The 16,930-nt window shown below is 42.7% G+C and overlaps 1 protein-coding gene across 2 annotated transcripts in view; it reads left to right on the plus strand.

Moving 5' to 3' along the window:
• Nucleotides 1-16,930, plus strand: part of MKNK1 (MAPK interacting serine/threonine kinase 1) — a 94,156-nt gene that overhangs the window by 27,960 nt on the left and 49,266 nt on the right. For both annotated transcript variants that reach the window (XM_033916701.1, XM_033916702.1), the window contains exons 6-7: nucleotides 5,832-5,905; nucleotides 12,598-12,702. In XM_033916701.1, the coding sequence (XP_033772592.1) occupies nucleotides 5,832-5,905; nucleotides 12,598-12,702 (179 nt within the window). The remainder of the gene's footprint in view (nucleotides 1-5,831; nucleotides 5,906-12,597; nucleotides 12,703-16,930) is intronic.

Below are 16,930 nucleotides of genomic sequence, written 5' to 3' on the forward strand. Positions count from 1 at the left end.
TTTATTACTGCTGCTGATAAAATGTCCATACTTATCAGTCTGAGTGGGGGAAACAGAACCTTCTATCTTAATGGCTGCCCCTATAAGGTTAGCTTGCAAAATGTGTGGTCTTTTGCTGTGGCCATAGCGATTAGCCCTCGGCGGTTTGAAAGCCTTTCTTTGTCAGATTATCAAATCCTAAAAGCACTAGAGCAAGTCTGAAACCCAGAAGGAAGCAGCAGGAGTTGATCTCTGGTTAAGGCCAGTGTCTTTGTGCTGCACCTCTTAAGCTAATGTAAGCTCGGTATTGCCTTGACTTGTCTCCAATCTGCTGGAGGTGCTGTAAATGAATTGATGCCTTTACTCTCATTAAAAGCTGACTTTCAGAAAGTATGGAAAAACCAGCCCAGCAACAATTGATTCTCCTGTCTGCCCTCTTGGTGTCACGGGCTGCTGCTGAAGAAACCAAGACAGTAGATGAAGTATCCTTTTAATAACATAGTAAATGACAGCAGATAAAGACCTGAACAATCCATCTAGACTGCCCACATTATACATTCATGGTTAAATTATCTTTTCCTTAATATTTCTGAGCAATAGACCATAGATGTCATCCAGGTACTCTCTTTAGGTTCCCAGTGCTGCTGGAGTTGCCATCGAAGCCCTTTGCAGCCCATCCTATCACCGGAGCTTCTATCGAAGCCTTCCCCAGCTCATCCTAAACCCAAATCACCATATATGGGACACAAACCGGGCAGGATTGCCCAATTCCGGCCTTTGTGTTATACCATTGGCTTTCAAATTAGTGACCCTGTGCTCATCCCTTTTGTACCTACTATTAGGATTTTAGGGTTAATTTTTAGATGTTGGTCTTGCCATACAGCCTCAAGTTGATGCAATAATGAAGGTTTTTTTTACAGTACGAAAGTTCAGTGATTTGAGGTTACTTTCCAGATCCTTATTTAAGACTGTTGGTTCAAGCGTTGCTGTTGACCACTTTAGATTATTGTAACTTGGGTCTATTTAGGCAGCTACCTGATTTATTCCCTGAAGAAAAATGATCATGCGACACCTTGTATTAAACAAGGTGACGACAACCCAGCAATAATTAGTATATAACTTTTTCTTTCTTTTTTTTTTTTTTGTAGATCCTCAGTTGGTGTGTTCTCTTTTATGCATTTCAAGTAGAGATCGCATAAGCCATTATTTAATCTATTTCTGTGCAATGCTTATTATAATTAATCCTTAAATCATTTAATTATCTTTTTAATTGGAAATAAGAACAAAAGCTGTGCCTCTGCTGGGTCAGACCAGAGGTCCATCATGCCCAGCAGTCCGCTCATGCGGTGGCCCATCAGGTCTAGGACCTGTATAGTAACCTATCTATCCCCTTCTATCCCCTTTTCCTTCAGAAAATTGTCCTATCACGCCCTCTGGAAGCGCATTCCAGGTGTCCACCACCCTTTGGGTGAAGAAGAACTTCCTAGCATTGATTCTGAATCTGTCCCCTTTTAATTTTTCCGAATGCTCTCTCGTTCTTGTAGTTGTCAAAAGTTTGAAGAATCTGTCCCTCTCCACTTTCTCTATGCCCTTCGTGATCTTGTAAGTCTGTATCATATCCCCTCTAAGTCTCTGCTTCTCCAGCGAAAATAGCCCGTCTCTCTAATCTTTCAGTGTATGAAAAGTTTTCCATACCTTTTATCAAATGTGTCGCTCTCTTCTGAACCCTCTCGAGTATCGCCATATCCTTCTTTAGGTATGGCGACCAATATTGGACGCAGTACTCCAGATGCGGGCGCACCATCGCCTGATACAACGGCAGGATAACTTTTTTCGTTCTGCTTGTAATACCCTTCTTGATTATTCCCAGCATTCTATTCGCTTTCTTAGCGGCCGCTGCGCATTGTGCCGACGGCTTCATTGTTATGTCCACTATTACCCCCAAGTCCCTTTCTTGGGTACTCTCACTCAATAACAGCCCTCCCATCGTGTAGCTGTACCTCGGGTTTCCGTTTCCTACGTGTATATTTCCTATGTGTATATTCAGGGAGTGCCTGCATTGGTTGCCTGTGCGAGCGAGGGTGGTGTTCAAGTTTGTATTATGTATAAATTAGGGCTGTACATTAGAGAATGACATGGAGACAAATTTTTCCCCATCCCTGCAGGAACTAATTTTCCTGTCCTTTCCCGGCGAGTTCATTTTCTGTCTCTGTCCATTCCTGCAAACTCAGTCCTCATCTGCACAAGCCTCAAACCCTTTAAAATCCTAAGTAGCAACATTCTAGAGCTCAGATTGTGATGTCATAATGCCTCATTTCACCAATGCCTAAGCTCTGTCCTCATCCGCATAAGCCTCAAACACTTTAAAGTCATAAGTAGCAACATTCTAGAGCTCAGCTTGTGATGTCATAATGCATCATTCCACCAATGGCTAAGCTCCGGCCTCGTCTGCACAAGCATCAAACGCTTTGAAATCCGAAGTGTCTGAGGCTTGTGCGGTTAAGGCAGAGCTTAGAGGAATGGGACAGGGACAAAACTCACGGGGACGGGGAAATTGCGTTCCTGCGAGGACGGGAACAAATTTGTCTCCATGTCATTCTCTACTGTACATCACAAATTAAAATTTTTAATTGCACGATTAAAAAGCACCCCTTATACAGTTCATTACAGTGAATACTACTATTTATCATTTCTAGACCTCTGAAAGATGTCCCGGCTCAGAAGAGCGTACAATCTAACTTGGACAGACAGGGAAATCTCAGGGTTGGGGAGTTTCTGGCAGAAGGAATAATACACTGGGTCTAGGTATCTGACAGTGATTGGGAGTTAAAAGTTGAAAGTAGCTTAAAGTGGGCTTTTAGCTTTGGTTTGAATACTGCTAGAGGTGGAGCATGACGTATTGACTCTGGCAGCCTGTTATGGACCCTGGAGTTGGCGGTGGAGCAGAAGGACATACTTAACCGATGAACAGAGTTTGCGGGATGGAGTATAGTGGGAGATAAGTGATGGGCTACAGAGTGAATGCACTTGTAAGTTAGTATGAGGAGTTTGAACTAAATTTGGAAACAGTTGGAGAGCCCAGTGAAACGAACTTGAGGAGAAGGGACTGCGAGTGTGGTGGTTCTCGCAGAATGAGTCTGCGCAACTCATATTTTGAACGGATTGAAGGCGCCAACAACCCATTTCTCTAAATGCATTCCCCCCCAAGATCTAGATTGGCCATTTGGCCTTTAACTGCCATCATGTTTCTAAGTGGTGTGGTCTCGAAGACCAAAAAAGGCAAAAGCGCTCTCGGTTTTGATTACTTTATTAAAATTCAAGAGAATAAAGACTTCAAAAAGCGAAAATGGGTTTGTATATGCCTCAAAGCTTATCTGGTGGGCAAGAAAATATCCTGGCGCTCAGAGTTGAACCCTGTGGGCCTAACTTGCCGATACCTGGACAGAAATTGTCTGCAGGATCTATTGGGAGCATTGTTCCCCTTGACTTTCCCCAACTTCAAGTTTTTCAGTTTTGATCCAGCAAACTAGCTCCAGATACTTTCTCCTGCACTGGAGCAAAATTCATTTGTACATATATCCTCCTATACCCTCATAGCAAAGACTATTCTGAAGCTGAAGAAAGATCATGATTGGTCAAGATAGCTATGGTTTCTACTTCCTGTTAGATCTTTCATCAGAAGTCCTATAAGAATGGACACACTGATCAGAGCGTAGCCCCTAGCTCTCGCAGCTTGAATGTTGAGAGGTTGATATTGTCTTCCCTGAAGTTGCCTGATAACCAGGAAAGATTCCACCAAGTGCATTTAGGTGAGACCATATGTTGTACGAGTGAGTCTATAGATCCCTTCACATGCTCTGTACAAACTACTTGAATACCTTTCTACATTTTTCAAAGGTAGGTCTCATGACAACTCAGTAAGGGTCACCTTAGTGCAGGGGTGTCAAAGTCCCTCCTCGAGGGCCACAATCCAGTCGGGTTTTCAGGATTCCCCCAATGAATATGCATGAGATCTATTTGCATGCACTGCTTTCATTGTATGCTAATAGATCTCATGCATATTCATTGGGGGAATCCTGAAAACCCGACTGGATTGCGGCCCTCGAGGAGGGACTTTGACACCTCTGCCCTAGTGTAACTGGAGCTTATGTAGAAGAAAACCACAACTTTGTACAGTCTTTAGTTCATAAATGCAGGACTTGCTACTTATGAAATCACCTATAATGTCGTGGGTCTTCCTTGTTCTTACCCAGCTGATAAAAGCTCATTTTCAGCCACTGGATACTTGGCTAAGTACCTAACCTGGAAGATTTTATGTCAGTGTGCAGGTTTAGTGAGCTGTAAGCACTAATAACTGATGTGCCTTATACTAAGTTTTTGCACACCTTAACCAGACAATAGTCTATTTTTTCCTGCAGTAAATCACATGTCCATAAAGATGATAGAGCACTGCTTGCTTAGTTAGTTAGACCAAGGCTCTTGCAGTCTAAGCTAGAGCAGACTAAAGCCCATAGTGTCTGCCCAGCTTTTTCTTTTTACCCAAACAAGATGCGGGCTGCCATAAGCAAACATTTTCCAGTTAGACTGCATTTCCTTCAGTTATGCCCAGATGGCACCTGCTTTAGAGGGTCATGTCAGAGCTACGACTGCATTGATAGCCTACTTGAAATAGCTTCCATAGAGGATGTTTGCAGAGCTGTGACATGGGACATCTGTCCATATTTTCACATCCCACTACTGTTCAGAGCAGGACTCCTGATGCAATAAAGAATGGCCAGACTGTATTTGAGAATCTATTTGGATCTGACCTCATTCTCCCTAGGCCCTTTTTTCATATTGATTAAAAGACAATTGTAAAATATTGGCATCTTCCTGTTGTAATGCCACTTCTGTTCTTTCCCTCAAGTTTCAAGTTTATTTAAAATATTTGATTTGATCGCAAAATCCAAATCCAATGTGATTTACATTTAGTTAAAAATTAGGTTAAAAAAACCCAAACAAGACAATTGGAACTATTTTAACAAAACAATACATGTGAAAAAGGAAGGGAAAAATACAATCCGTAAACAAATAAAAAGGGATAGGTAATAAAACAAGAGGATGGGGAAGGTGACCCACTTAATTTTTGCTTACCAGCACTACTAGTTGCCTAAAATATCCTACTATAATAGAATTCAAATGATTCAGTTAAAAGCGTCCTTAAAGCCAGCTTTTTAGAAGACTTTTAAACTTACTAAATAATTGTTCTCTTATATTGATCGGGAGCAAGTTCCAAATTTGAGGGGCTGTAACAGGCAGCCTTTAGCTAGGGAGTCCTTGAATGAGAATTTAGTCCTGCTTGTTCTTGGTTATCTGTAGCAGGTATTCTGAGGACCACAAGACTTTGAAACCTCACAAATCTTCCCCTAGCTCAGGGGTGGGCAACGTCAGTCTTTGGGGGCTATGGCCCTCTCAGGTTTTCAAGATTTTCCTAGTGAATATGCAAAGATATATATTTGTATGCAAGTTTCATACATATTCATTGGAGAACCTGACTGGGTTGTGGCCCTTGACCCAAGGTTGCCCAGTAATAGACTGAGGGTCCTGCGTCGCAGCAGCAGGAAGGATTGGGGGCTCCAAATGCTTCTAGAAGGGTTGCTGGGAGGCTGTCCTACTCTGGACTTGTTGCTGGAGCCACCTGCTGTTCTTAGAACATCTGCTACAGGTAAGTAACCATGTTTTCCATGTGTAAAATCTGCTTTACATGCAGAAAATATTCATAAAATTCTATTATATATACTTGTATGCATGTAGACCTTCAGTTTTTTGTTCCTCTTTTTTTAAAACATTTGCTTTCGTCTTTTTTTTCCAAGGAACATTTTGGAGTTAATAGAATTTTTTGAAGATGACAGAAGATTTTATCTTGTCTTTGAGAAACTACGAGGAGGTACAGTATAGCCAATGAGCCAATCTAATGGTGTATAAGACAATTGTATATCTGAAGACAAAAGAGCATGAACTGAAATGGGATGCTATTACTTTTGACTGAATTTTAAATACCATATATACTCAAATATAAACCAAGGTAACCTTCCCCCCCCCCCCAACCGAAAAAGGAGGGGAAAAGTTATTTTATATTAAAGTACCCTGCTCTGCACCCAGCCTCCCTCCGTCCCTGCCCTGCCAAGCTCTGCTCGCTGTCCCCCTTTCTGGATGCCTTGCAGGTCTCCCCCAGGCCTGCCATAAGCCCTGGTGGGCCAGAACAGGAGGGGATCCCTTCTGCCTCCTGTCCCAACTGACTAACAATTCTCACCTCCCTTCTGCCTCTTTAATTATTAAGAAGTGTGCCTTTAAAATCCCTAGCGGTCCAGCAGTGAACTGGGGAACTTGCGAGGTAGCCATGAGAACTTGCAGCAACCATTCAGACAGTGGCTTTGCATGGGGCAGGAGCATAGGAAGATCACTCATGCTCTGGTTCACCACTGGACCACCAGGGGCTTTATACTAATAAGAGAGGCAGGAGGGAGGTGAGAATTGTTAGTTGGACAGGAGGTGGGAGAGATCCCACCGCTGGCCCCCTAGGTCTTATGGCAGGCCCATTGGAGGCTTGTGATAGGTCCGGGAAGGGGATGGGTAGGCACTAAACCGAGACCCCCATTTTTGAGTCACTTTTATGGCCTGGAAAATCTTGGTTTATATTCAAGTGTGTACAGTAAGCATTGGTCTTAATCCTACAATTTAAATGGGCTTAGTTGTGCCACATTGCGTTAAATGTTTTTGTGAGTGGAGTTTCAGTAATAACTAAATGGGACATATGCGCTTAACTTGAAGAATTTGACTTAATAGCAAGGTTAATCTTCCCACATCGATTATTTGTATGGCACAGGGTAGGTTTTGCACTTATATTAAATTTGCTTTTAATGTGGCATTTGTCCGTTCTGCTGCCAAGTGGTTGCGAGTGCACTCGTGTGGGACGCTTGCCATCTTGCAAAGCAGTTGTTTTTGATAATAATAATAATAATAACTTTATTCTTGTATCCCGCAATACCATGGAAGTTCAATGCGGTTAACAATAGAAGAGACTGTACATTTACAGCGATGAGACATATTACAGTGTTATTACATTTACAAAGATGTTACATAAATAGCAGTAATAAAAAAAAAAAAAGGCATATACTAAAGAAGAGACTGTACGTATACAGCGATGTTCCATGTTAAAGCGGTGGTACATTTACAGTGATGTTAAATATGAGGCTATGAAAAGGCAGGGCAATTAGATAAAACAGAGCTTGAGAAAGAGAGGCCATAGTGGCTTGGGAGGGGGGCGTAGTCATAGGGAATGGAGGCATGTCGAGGTCAGGAGGGTGCAGGGAAGGGGGGAAGGCAGCGTTAGCGGAATTTGTCGAAGAGGTAGGTTTTTAGTGACTTCCTGAACAGGTGGTAGGGTGGAGAGTTGGAGATGAGGGCAGTAAGGCAATTGTTCCATTTGCCCGCTTGGAATGCTAGGGTTCTATCAGTGAATCTCTTGTAGAGGCAGCCTTTTAGGGAGGGAAAGGTGAATAGGTGGGCGTTTCGTGTGCGAGAGGGGCCTGCTATTTCAAGGTGCTCAGACAAGTAGATTGGGGAAGATCCTGTTAGAGTTTTGAAACAGAGGCAGGCGAACTTAAAGATGATCCTTGCCTCTACTGGGAGCCAATGGAGTTTGGTGTAGTAGGGGCTAACATGGTCGTATTTTTTGAGATCATAGATGAGGCGGACGGCCGCATTTTGGACTGTTCTAAGATGTTTGATGGTATTTTTATAGGATCCCAGGTAAATAATGTTGCAGTAGTCTAATATGCTTAATACCAGAGATTGGACGAGTAGACGGAAGGCTTGGTGGTCGAAGTAACGTTTGATGGTGCGCAGTTTCCAGAGGGTACAGAAACATTTTTTCACCTGGGCACTGGTATGGTCATCGAAGGTTAGGGTGCGGTCCAGGATGACTCCAAGGATTTTTATGGTGGGTAAGATAGGGTAATCTAGCCCATTCAATCTGAGGGAAGTGTTTGTTAATTTGTGGTTGGGACTAGCTAGGAAGATTTTGGTTTTTTCAGAGTTCAATTTTAATTTGAGTTTTGAGGTCCACAGTTCTAACTTGGTGAGGATAGATGCGATGAGTTTTTCCGTTTCTAGAGTGAGTGAGGTAATGGGAACAATGATGGTGATGTCATCTGCATATATGAACGATTTTAGGTTAGAGTTTGCTAGGCTTTGTGCCAGAGGGGTCAAGTAAATATAGTCGGATGCCATGCTTACCTAACACCCCAGAAGCGGGGAGCAAGTCTGCAGCACCTCTGAAATGTCCATCTAAAGGTAGGTGGACAGACAGACTAGGTCTCCTCTTAATCCAGTGGAGTATAGTTGGATGTCGGCAGTAATCTCCTGCTATTTCTCTTGTTCACTGACTTACTGGAGACATCAGTTGGGGAGGAGGGGTATAAAAAACATTGCAGATTTGATTCTACATTGTTGGTTTGTTTTTTTTAAATTTGTTTCCTTGATCTTCTCAGAACTGCTGAATTCCCCTAGCTCAGGGGTAGGGAACTCTGGTCCTCGAGAGCCATATTCCAGTTGGGTTTTCAAGATTTCCCCAATGAATATGCATGAGATCTATTTGCATGCACTGCTTTCAATGCATATTCATTGGGGAAATCCTGAAAACGCAACTGGAATACGCATATTCATTGGGGAAATCCTGAAAACCAACTGGAATACAGCTCTCAAGAACCGGAGTTCCCTACCCCTGCCCTAGCTTTTGCAATGGTGCAGGATTTCAGAAAGCCTAGACACTTGCAGTGCTACTGCTGCTATAGTGCTGAAAGGCATATGCAGATTTATCCATTTTAATATGCAATAGACGGTCACTGCTCAGAAGAGCTTACAGTCTAATTTGGACAGACAGGACAGCTTAGGGTTGGGGAGGCTCTGGTAGAAGGAATGATACAGTGGGTAAAGGTATCTGACAGTGGGAGCTAAGAGTTGAAAACAAAGTGGGCTTTTAGCTTGTATTGGACTACTGCTAGGGATGGTGCATGATATGTTGATTCAGGCAGCCTATTCCAGGCATAAGGTGTGGCAAGAAAGGAGGTACCGAGTCTGGAGTTGGCAGTGGAGGAGAAGGGTACAGATAAGAGGGGACTTGCCTTCTGAACGGAGCATAATGAGAGATAAGGGAGGAGAGCTATTGAGGAGTAAGTGGAGTTTGAACTGTATTCGGAAATGGATGGGGAGGCAATACGGTAAGAGTTCTCCACTGTGCTTAAGTTGATTTTCTGATAGTATTAGAACTTTGAAAAGCAGTTCCTGTTCAAAAGATCTATCATTTTACTGTTTGGGGGGGAAAATGGATCCGAGAACCTGAAGACCAGGAAAAGCAAAAGGAGCAAGTCATACCTGATGCCATGTTCACAATTTGATAGTGTGCAGGGCAGAGACTTTCATTTTTTCCCCCTTATGTCATGTTATCTTTTTCCTATTGGAGCACTGTCAGTAGTGCACACTTAATGACAAAACAGTTTGGACTGTTTCAGATTAAAAATGAAATGAAACATGGGAAAAGTCATTTCAAATGACTTGCCCATCTCTAATCTCTCTCATATTTTTGCTGCCTTTAATCAGCAGGGCATGGATGGTTTGAGACTACCATAAATGTGACTTTCAGTAGCAAGCTCCATGGATTTAGGTTGCAGCACTGATCCTGTTTGTCCCATGGTAACACTGGATCACAGGGAGCCACTGAGGGATTTGAACCTGGGACCTCTGGTTCCCAGCCCACTGCTCTCACAAACATGTCAAACACAAGGCCCGCCTGGCATTTTTATGTGACTTGCGACAATGCTCTCGATCTTCCCCTTCTGAACCCAGTGTGTCCTCCCCTTCGCGCCGGTCCAACACCGCCACGCCAAAAAGTCCACCGGCCTCGACAGTGCTGTTCGTGGCTCCCCCTCCTGCCCTCCGTCTGCCACGGTCCACAAGGTGGAAACAGGAAGTTGCGTGTCATTGGAGGCAGGCAAAAAAGCAGGAGGAGGAGCCACGCACCGCACTCCTGAATCGTCGAACTGGCAGATTCCTCAGCCCATCAACGATATCGGACCGGCGCCGGAGGGAAAGGCACAGCGGGCTGTGAAGAGTGAGATGAAGGGAGAGAGGTTGGACCTGGGGTAGTGTGGAAAGAGGGAAAAAGATACTTGAAGGGAGAACCGTTGGGAAGAGAAAGGAAGAAATGGTGGACCTGGGGGAAGGGAGGTAGGCAGACAGGGAGCGAGATGGGATGGGGGGCATTTGAGAAAAGAAAGGGAGATAAGTTGAATCTGTAGATGGAAGGGGATGGAGAAATGTTAGGCCTGGGGGTGGAAGGGAGAAAGAGATGCAGCATCTTTTTTTTTTTTTTTTTCTTCTCTCTCTTCCTTCCATCTCATTGTTCAGCATCAGGGGGGGAGGGAAGAACAGGAAAGAGACAGAACAAAATGTTGGACCAAGAGGAGAGAGGAGGAGAGATAGAAGGAAATAGGAGGCTGGGAAATGGGAGAGCTACAGAATAAGAGAAGATAGAAAATTGATAGGTAGCTGAAAATTTTAAAAAGGAGAAGGGTGAGACAAAGGCAGAAAAGTTGAAAGGGAAAAATCAATATGTTGGAGACGGGGACTGGAACAAGAGAGAAGAGGAGAAAAAAAAATGGACATCAGACACTGGAAAGAGAATTAGAAGATAAACAAAATCAGAAAGAGAAACTGGGACCAAAAGCAAAATGACCAGACAACAAAAGGTAGAAAAAATAATTTAATTTAATTTTTTATTTTGTGATTACAATATGTCAGATTTGAAATATGTATCTCGCCAGAGCTGGCATTAGACAGAAAGCATGAACTAGGACCTAAAAGAGAGGAAAAATCTTATTTATTTTGTAGCTGGCGTGGGGTTGGAAAGGTTGTATCCCTATATTTCTACTAAGACTAACCCCCTCCTTTGCTTGCGTGCAGCGTGGGTTTTGGCACCGGTGATTGATCCGACGCTCGCAGAAGTCCTATGAGTATCGGAGCTGCCACCGGTGCTGGGGCCCAAACTGCGTGTCAGCAAAGGAGGGGGCAAGTATTCTAATAAAAAAATCTGGCCCATGATTTAGCCTGTGTTTTTAGATTTCGGCCCCTTATGTGATTTTGAGTTTGACAATTGAAACTCCTGCTCTAACATTAGGCTACTCCTCTGACAGAGCTTTGTGAAGAAAATGAGTAGGCCTTTTCCTGGAGGAAAAGTCCATAGTGTGTTATTGAGAGAGACATGGGGGAAACCCCTGCTTGCCCTGGATCGGTAGCATGGAATGTTGCTACTCTTTGGGGTTCTGGAATCTTTTGTTCCTCTTTAGGATTCTGAATGGAATGTTGCTACTCTTTGGGTTTTGGCCAGGTACTAGTGACCTGGATTGGCCACCGTGAGAACAGGCTACAGGGCTTGATGGACCATTGGTTTGACCCAGTAAGGCTGTTCTTTTGTCCATTCTTTATATTTTACTATTGTAAACTTCTTTGAATTGTTCAAGATTAGCAGTATAGTTTATCTACTGAATTCCTTCTACAGGTAAGTTAACGTGGGTTTCTGTGAAAACATGGTGCTTCCCCTTGGCTTCCAAATTACTACTTAAAAGCTAATTTGTTATAGCAACTAGGTTTCTCATAAATGGCATGTCTTTTTCTCTGTGTCCTTAATTGGGCCTTTCAGTGTGTAGGAAGCCTATTTGGAGCTCTGTAAAATCAAGTTCCTGTTGTGGATTGGTTTCTTCTGGTAATATGGTCTTAAAAGCTCCTGGCAGCCTTATGCACTTTGCAGCACATCCTACACTTAGCTTGTGCATACATGTATCGGTGGGCTCACTCTAGTTTTTATACAACTTTGAGCTAGAGAAAATGCCAAGTCTTGCTAGTTACATATTCATTCTGTAGTTTTTCTATGACTAGGGTTAACCCTTTGGCTCCAGAAAGAGGGCAGATTGAGAGACCTGGGTTTTACTTCCGTTGAAAGCAATGAAAGTAAAACCCGGATGTCTTAATCCATCCTCGTTTTTCTGGAGCCATACAGTAAGCCTAGCTATGACCGTTAACACTTGCTTTTCTCATATTTGCTACTTTCCTGGTGGTTAGTAATGTTTGTGCCAGGCTGGGTTCTCGGGATTTCCCCATTGAATATGCATGAGATATAGTTGTATGCACTATGTTTATTGGGGAAACCCTGAAAACCTGACCTAGTGAGGGCCTGGAGGTTGGATGCTCCGAGCTACATACCCATTGTATATAAAATAAGTGTAGTGCATGTATAGTAAATATAATATGTAATAACATGATGCCCCAAATTGAAGCACAATGTTCAGATAACCACCACAGAAACCCTTTAGCTCATATTGTAAGCTCATGTAAACTGCTTTGAATTGACGTACCAGTATACAAGCTCTCGATAAACAATAAATCTTGGGGAAATCCTGAAGACTGGACTACAGCCCTTGGACTGAGGTTGGGCAGCCCTGATCCAGCTACTTGCACTCGCCAACGCTGAAAAGCTGCATGTTACTAGTTGCTAGCAAGAGCTCTCTTTCTCTGTTGCCGTAGGTTCCATCCTGGCCCATATCCAAAGGAGAAAGCACTTCAACGAAAGAGAGGCCAGCAAAGTGGTTAAAGACATAGCTTCTGCCTTGGATTTTCTTCATACAAAAGGTATTTTGTGCAGGGACTGCCATAATTGCTTAACTGTTCCAAACTACATTAAGGCTAGATGAAAGGGACATTCATTCTCTACTTCAGAGTGATGGCAATAGATGAGGTCATGGCAAATGAGGTCTCATCTAACACAATGTAAGATCTGACCCTGTTGATGGGAGTTCTTCTGCTCTGTCTGGTGTAATCACTGTGCTCATTTTCTGGGAGATTTGCCAAATGGTAAACATTTTGTTGGCCTTTAATTCATATCTGCTTTTCATGCTATCAGTCTTAGAATAACCGGTCCCACTCAGGGATGTTTAAGTCCATATAGTGTTAGAGCCGTTTTTTATTTTAAAAAATTTGATAAAACCTACGTGGTTTACATAAAAACATACATAAGACAATACATAAGAATGGATAGCTTGGCTGGTTTTAAGAGAGGTTTGGACAAGTTCCTGGAGGAAAAGTTCATATGGAAAGACATGGGGGAAGCCACTGGTTGCCCTGGATCGGTAGCATGGAATATTGCTACTCCTTGGGTTATGGCCAGGTGCTAGTGACCTGGATTGGCCACCGTGAGAACGGGCTACTGGGCTTGATAGACCATTAGTCTGACCCAAAAAGGCTATTCTTAGGTTCTTACATATTCATCAAAGAGCCTAACTATTTGTCATTACAAAGACATCAACAATCAAACACCTCCCTTGTTATCATCCAACACCTCTTAACTCTTCAAATGTATTGCATCATCATAAAGACATTCGGAAATGGTTGTATCTTCAACAATTTCTTAAAACCTAATCTAGCTGCACATAAGCGCAAAGATCCTGGCAGAGCATTCCAGAGTTTTATACCCCCTACAGACATGGTGTGGTCAATCCTAGAATGAGTGATTAGTTTCATACTCGTTTCTGACCTTAAACTCCTTGGATGATAAATTTCTAGCAAGCCTTGCAAAACAATAGGAGATAAAGATGTTTACAGAGAATAGGTCTCTTCTAGGATAATTGTATTAAGGATTGACCTTTTCCAAATTTAGGGGCAGTCTTATAATTGGCTTAATGGTTTTGCATATGTTAAATATGAAAATCCACATCTATCTTTTTGATCACATTTAAAAAACCAACTGCCCAACCCACCCAAAAAAAACCCCAAAACAAAAAGCCCAACATAAAACCAAAAACAAACCTAGGATGGGACAAAGGCAGACTTCAGCTGAATATAACATCTAGTGCTTTGCAAGTCTTCACATCCTTGTATGTTTTTCCTGTGGTGTAAAAAGAAATTACTGATTTACACAGTCTGCAATGTGAAAAAAAGAAGAAATATTCAAAAAGTAGGAATGAAACACAACCTCTCCCTCCCCTTTTACTGAGCTGTGGTAGGTTTCTACAGTGGCCTGGAGTGCCAGATGTTCCAAGGCTGCTCCGATACTCGCACAAATAGGAATTCTATGCACATCTGATCATTTAGTGTTTCAAGCCATGGTAGAAACGTCTACTGTGGCTTAGTAAAAGGGGGCTGGAAATGTTATGCATGTGGCTGGGCCATAGATAAGTCAGCGACTCAGATTTTTGGGTAGGCCGAAGTGAGATAGGGCTAGGAATGTTGTGGACCAATATAAAATCCTGTGGGGGCAATTAAACACAACTCTTATCCCACTAGTACTTCTGTTACGGATATTATACTACAACACACAGAATAGTATTTGCAGGTTTCTGGAAATATATGGGTACTTTGAACACTTAGCTGCCTCAGCCCTAACTCCCCAGGCCAGCATCTCCCATTAGTGCATCTTGGCAAAAGGAGTCCTAGAATGAAAAAATAATTCATAAAAATAAAACTAAATAGAAAATAAGTGATGCACTTTTTGACTAATCCAATAAAATATGTATTAATTTTGGGAGGCCAAAGCTCCCTTCCTTGAGCAGGATACTGTATTTTTCGCGCCATAAGATGCACCTGACCATAAGATGCACCCTAGATTTAGAGGAGGAAAACAAGAAAAAAAAAACATTCTGAACCAAATTCTCCCTGACAGGTTCTGCACCCTGTCCCCCCCCCTCTTGTGGTCTAGTGGCAGGCAGGGACAGGGCAGGCAGGCCTAGTGGCTGGCTGGCAGGCAGGTACGGACAGGACAGAGGGCAGGTAGGGAAGTCTTTCTGTTTCCTGCTCAGGTTTGGAAAATGCACATCTGATACCTTTTACATTTTTATGTTCCCCCCCTTTTTTTATTTAAAGCAATTCACATGTCCAAGGCCTCTTGTCTCAGCTCTACATTTGTTCTAAACTTAAACAAGTGATTAATTTACTGTAACTCTGGCAGGAGGGGCCCCTTCCCCGATACCTTTCTGCAGGACCCCCCTTCCCTCCCCCCTCTTTCTCTTTCTTTCCCTCATAGTATTTCCATCTCTCCCCACTCCTCCCCCTACTGGTCATTCAGTTCACTGGCTCCTCCCAGGCCATTGCCTTCTAGAGTCAGAGATTCCCTTCCCTTCACTCCCTGACTTTGCTGCTATTCCCACCCCCATCTGGAAACAAAATGAAATCAACAGGGCCATAGTTCTTGGCATGCTGCTGGCTGCCTCCCCATCCTTCCGATATAGAAAGTTATATCATTGGGGGGGGGGGATAGGGGTGTAGGAGAGACTATTGGAACATACTAACTGGGGAAGGAGCTTCAACAGCGCATGGAAACCAATGTCACCTATTGTCAAGTGAAACATTTTCTTGCCTCCTCCACAAGGAGCAATTACAAAAACATATAGGAACAAAAGTTAGGGAATTAACATTTCTGAACAGGAGATTACTGTATCTGGATTGTACAAGGCTTTAAATAAATTGGAATCCACTAAAGATGTAAAAAATGGACTGATGAATTAAATACAAACTTGGGGACATGGAGATATGTTAATAAATATCGGAAGTAGACCTGCTTTAACATATAGTGCCTAGTTGAAGGAGTGTTGGAGCATATTACGTACATATTAATGGGGAAATACAGATTCTGATTTGTTTTAAGTTTGAATAGGAGGATAATACATTCAGCCACACCTTTTGGAGCTGTCAGAAAATACAATAATTCTGAAGCAAAATAGTGACCTATATGGCCAGTATTTCAGGCACTAGGCTGATAGGTTCAGTGGAACAATTGTTATTGGATAAGCTTGGATCTCGTATGGGAATAGATAATGGAACCATATTTTTCAAAATGTGCCTAGGTGCATGAAAATACAAACTGCAGAGTTGGACCACCTGCATATTAGCATTGGCGAAATCAATTTCATCTATTGACTAGCTCGTAGGCAAGGGATACAAGAGAACTTCCCAAGAGGAAAATTCAATACATGAAGGTGTAGGATCCCGATCTGGAAAAGTTTCTACCCATGGGGCATTAGTCTTCCGTTAAATAACTTATACTGTGCTTTGGTACATTTTACATATTGATAATGAAGCAATAATACATATGTAGAGTATTCATACTTTTTTGTAATGATAGTCTAGGGGTGTCATAAGAACATAAGTCTTCGGATGCCAGGGTTGCTTCAGATGTTTAGTACAAAGGGAAGGGAGAGCGGGGGTGACATAATTGACAAATGTCAAGATTGTGCTACCTTTGGCTTTTTTTTTTTAATTGAAAAAGTCATAAAAAAATTGTTGAAACATAAGCCAGAGTAACATGATTTCTTTAGCACTCTCCAGACCAGTAGAGGTTAACTTTACGATTGGGTATATATCTAATCATGACCAGCAGGTGGAGACTGAAAACAAAACTTTGGGACAGTATATCCTAGCCCCTCCTCTCTATTTCCCTCAGTCTTCTTTCAGTCTCCAGCAGGTGTTGAGTGATCTGTACCCATCTCCCTTGGTAGGGCTGTTGGAATTTGTTTAGAGGTTTATTGTCCCTGTTTTTAGCCGGACGGAGCTTGGACGGACTCTGTTTGGGGGTTCGTCCGACCTCGGGGGTGTCAAACCCGGCGGGTCACGAGCGGGGTCCCTCCCCCCACTTCCTCCACCTCCCCATATTTTTTTAGAGGAGCCTCAGCAGTAAGCCTTGCCCCCTAAATCAAGCAAGGCATATTGCTTCGAGAGCCTGTGGAGTCTGTTCTGTAAAAAAAAAAAAAAAAAAAAAAATCCTGAGGTAGTGCTGGTCTGGAGGGTTGTATCCCTTTAAGAAAACTGTATTTTACTGTATTTTTTCAACTAACCGGCACTTTTTTACAGCTAGGTCGCGTATGGAGCA

This window comes from Geotrypetes seraphini, chromosome 12 (assembly GCF_902459505.1).
Source record: "Geotrypetes seraphini chromosome 12, aGeoSer1.1, whole genome shotgun sequence".
Taxonomy (NCBI): domain Eukaryota; kingdom Metazoa; phylum Chordata; class Amphibia; order Gymnophiona; family Dermophiidae; genus Geotrypetes; species Geotrypetes seraphini.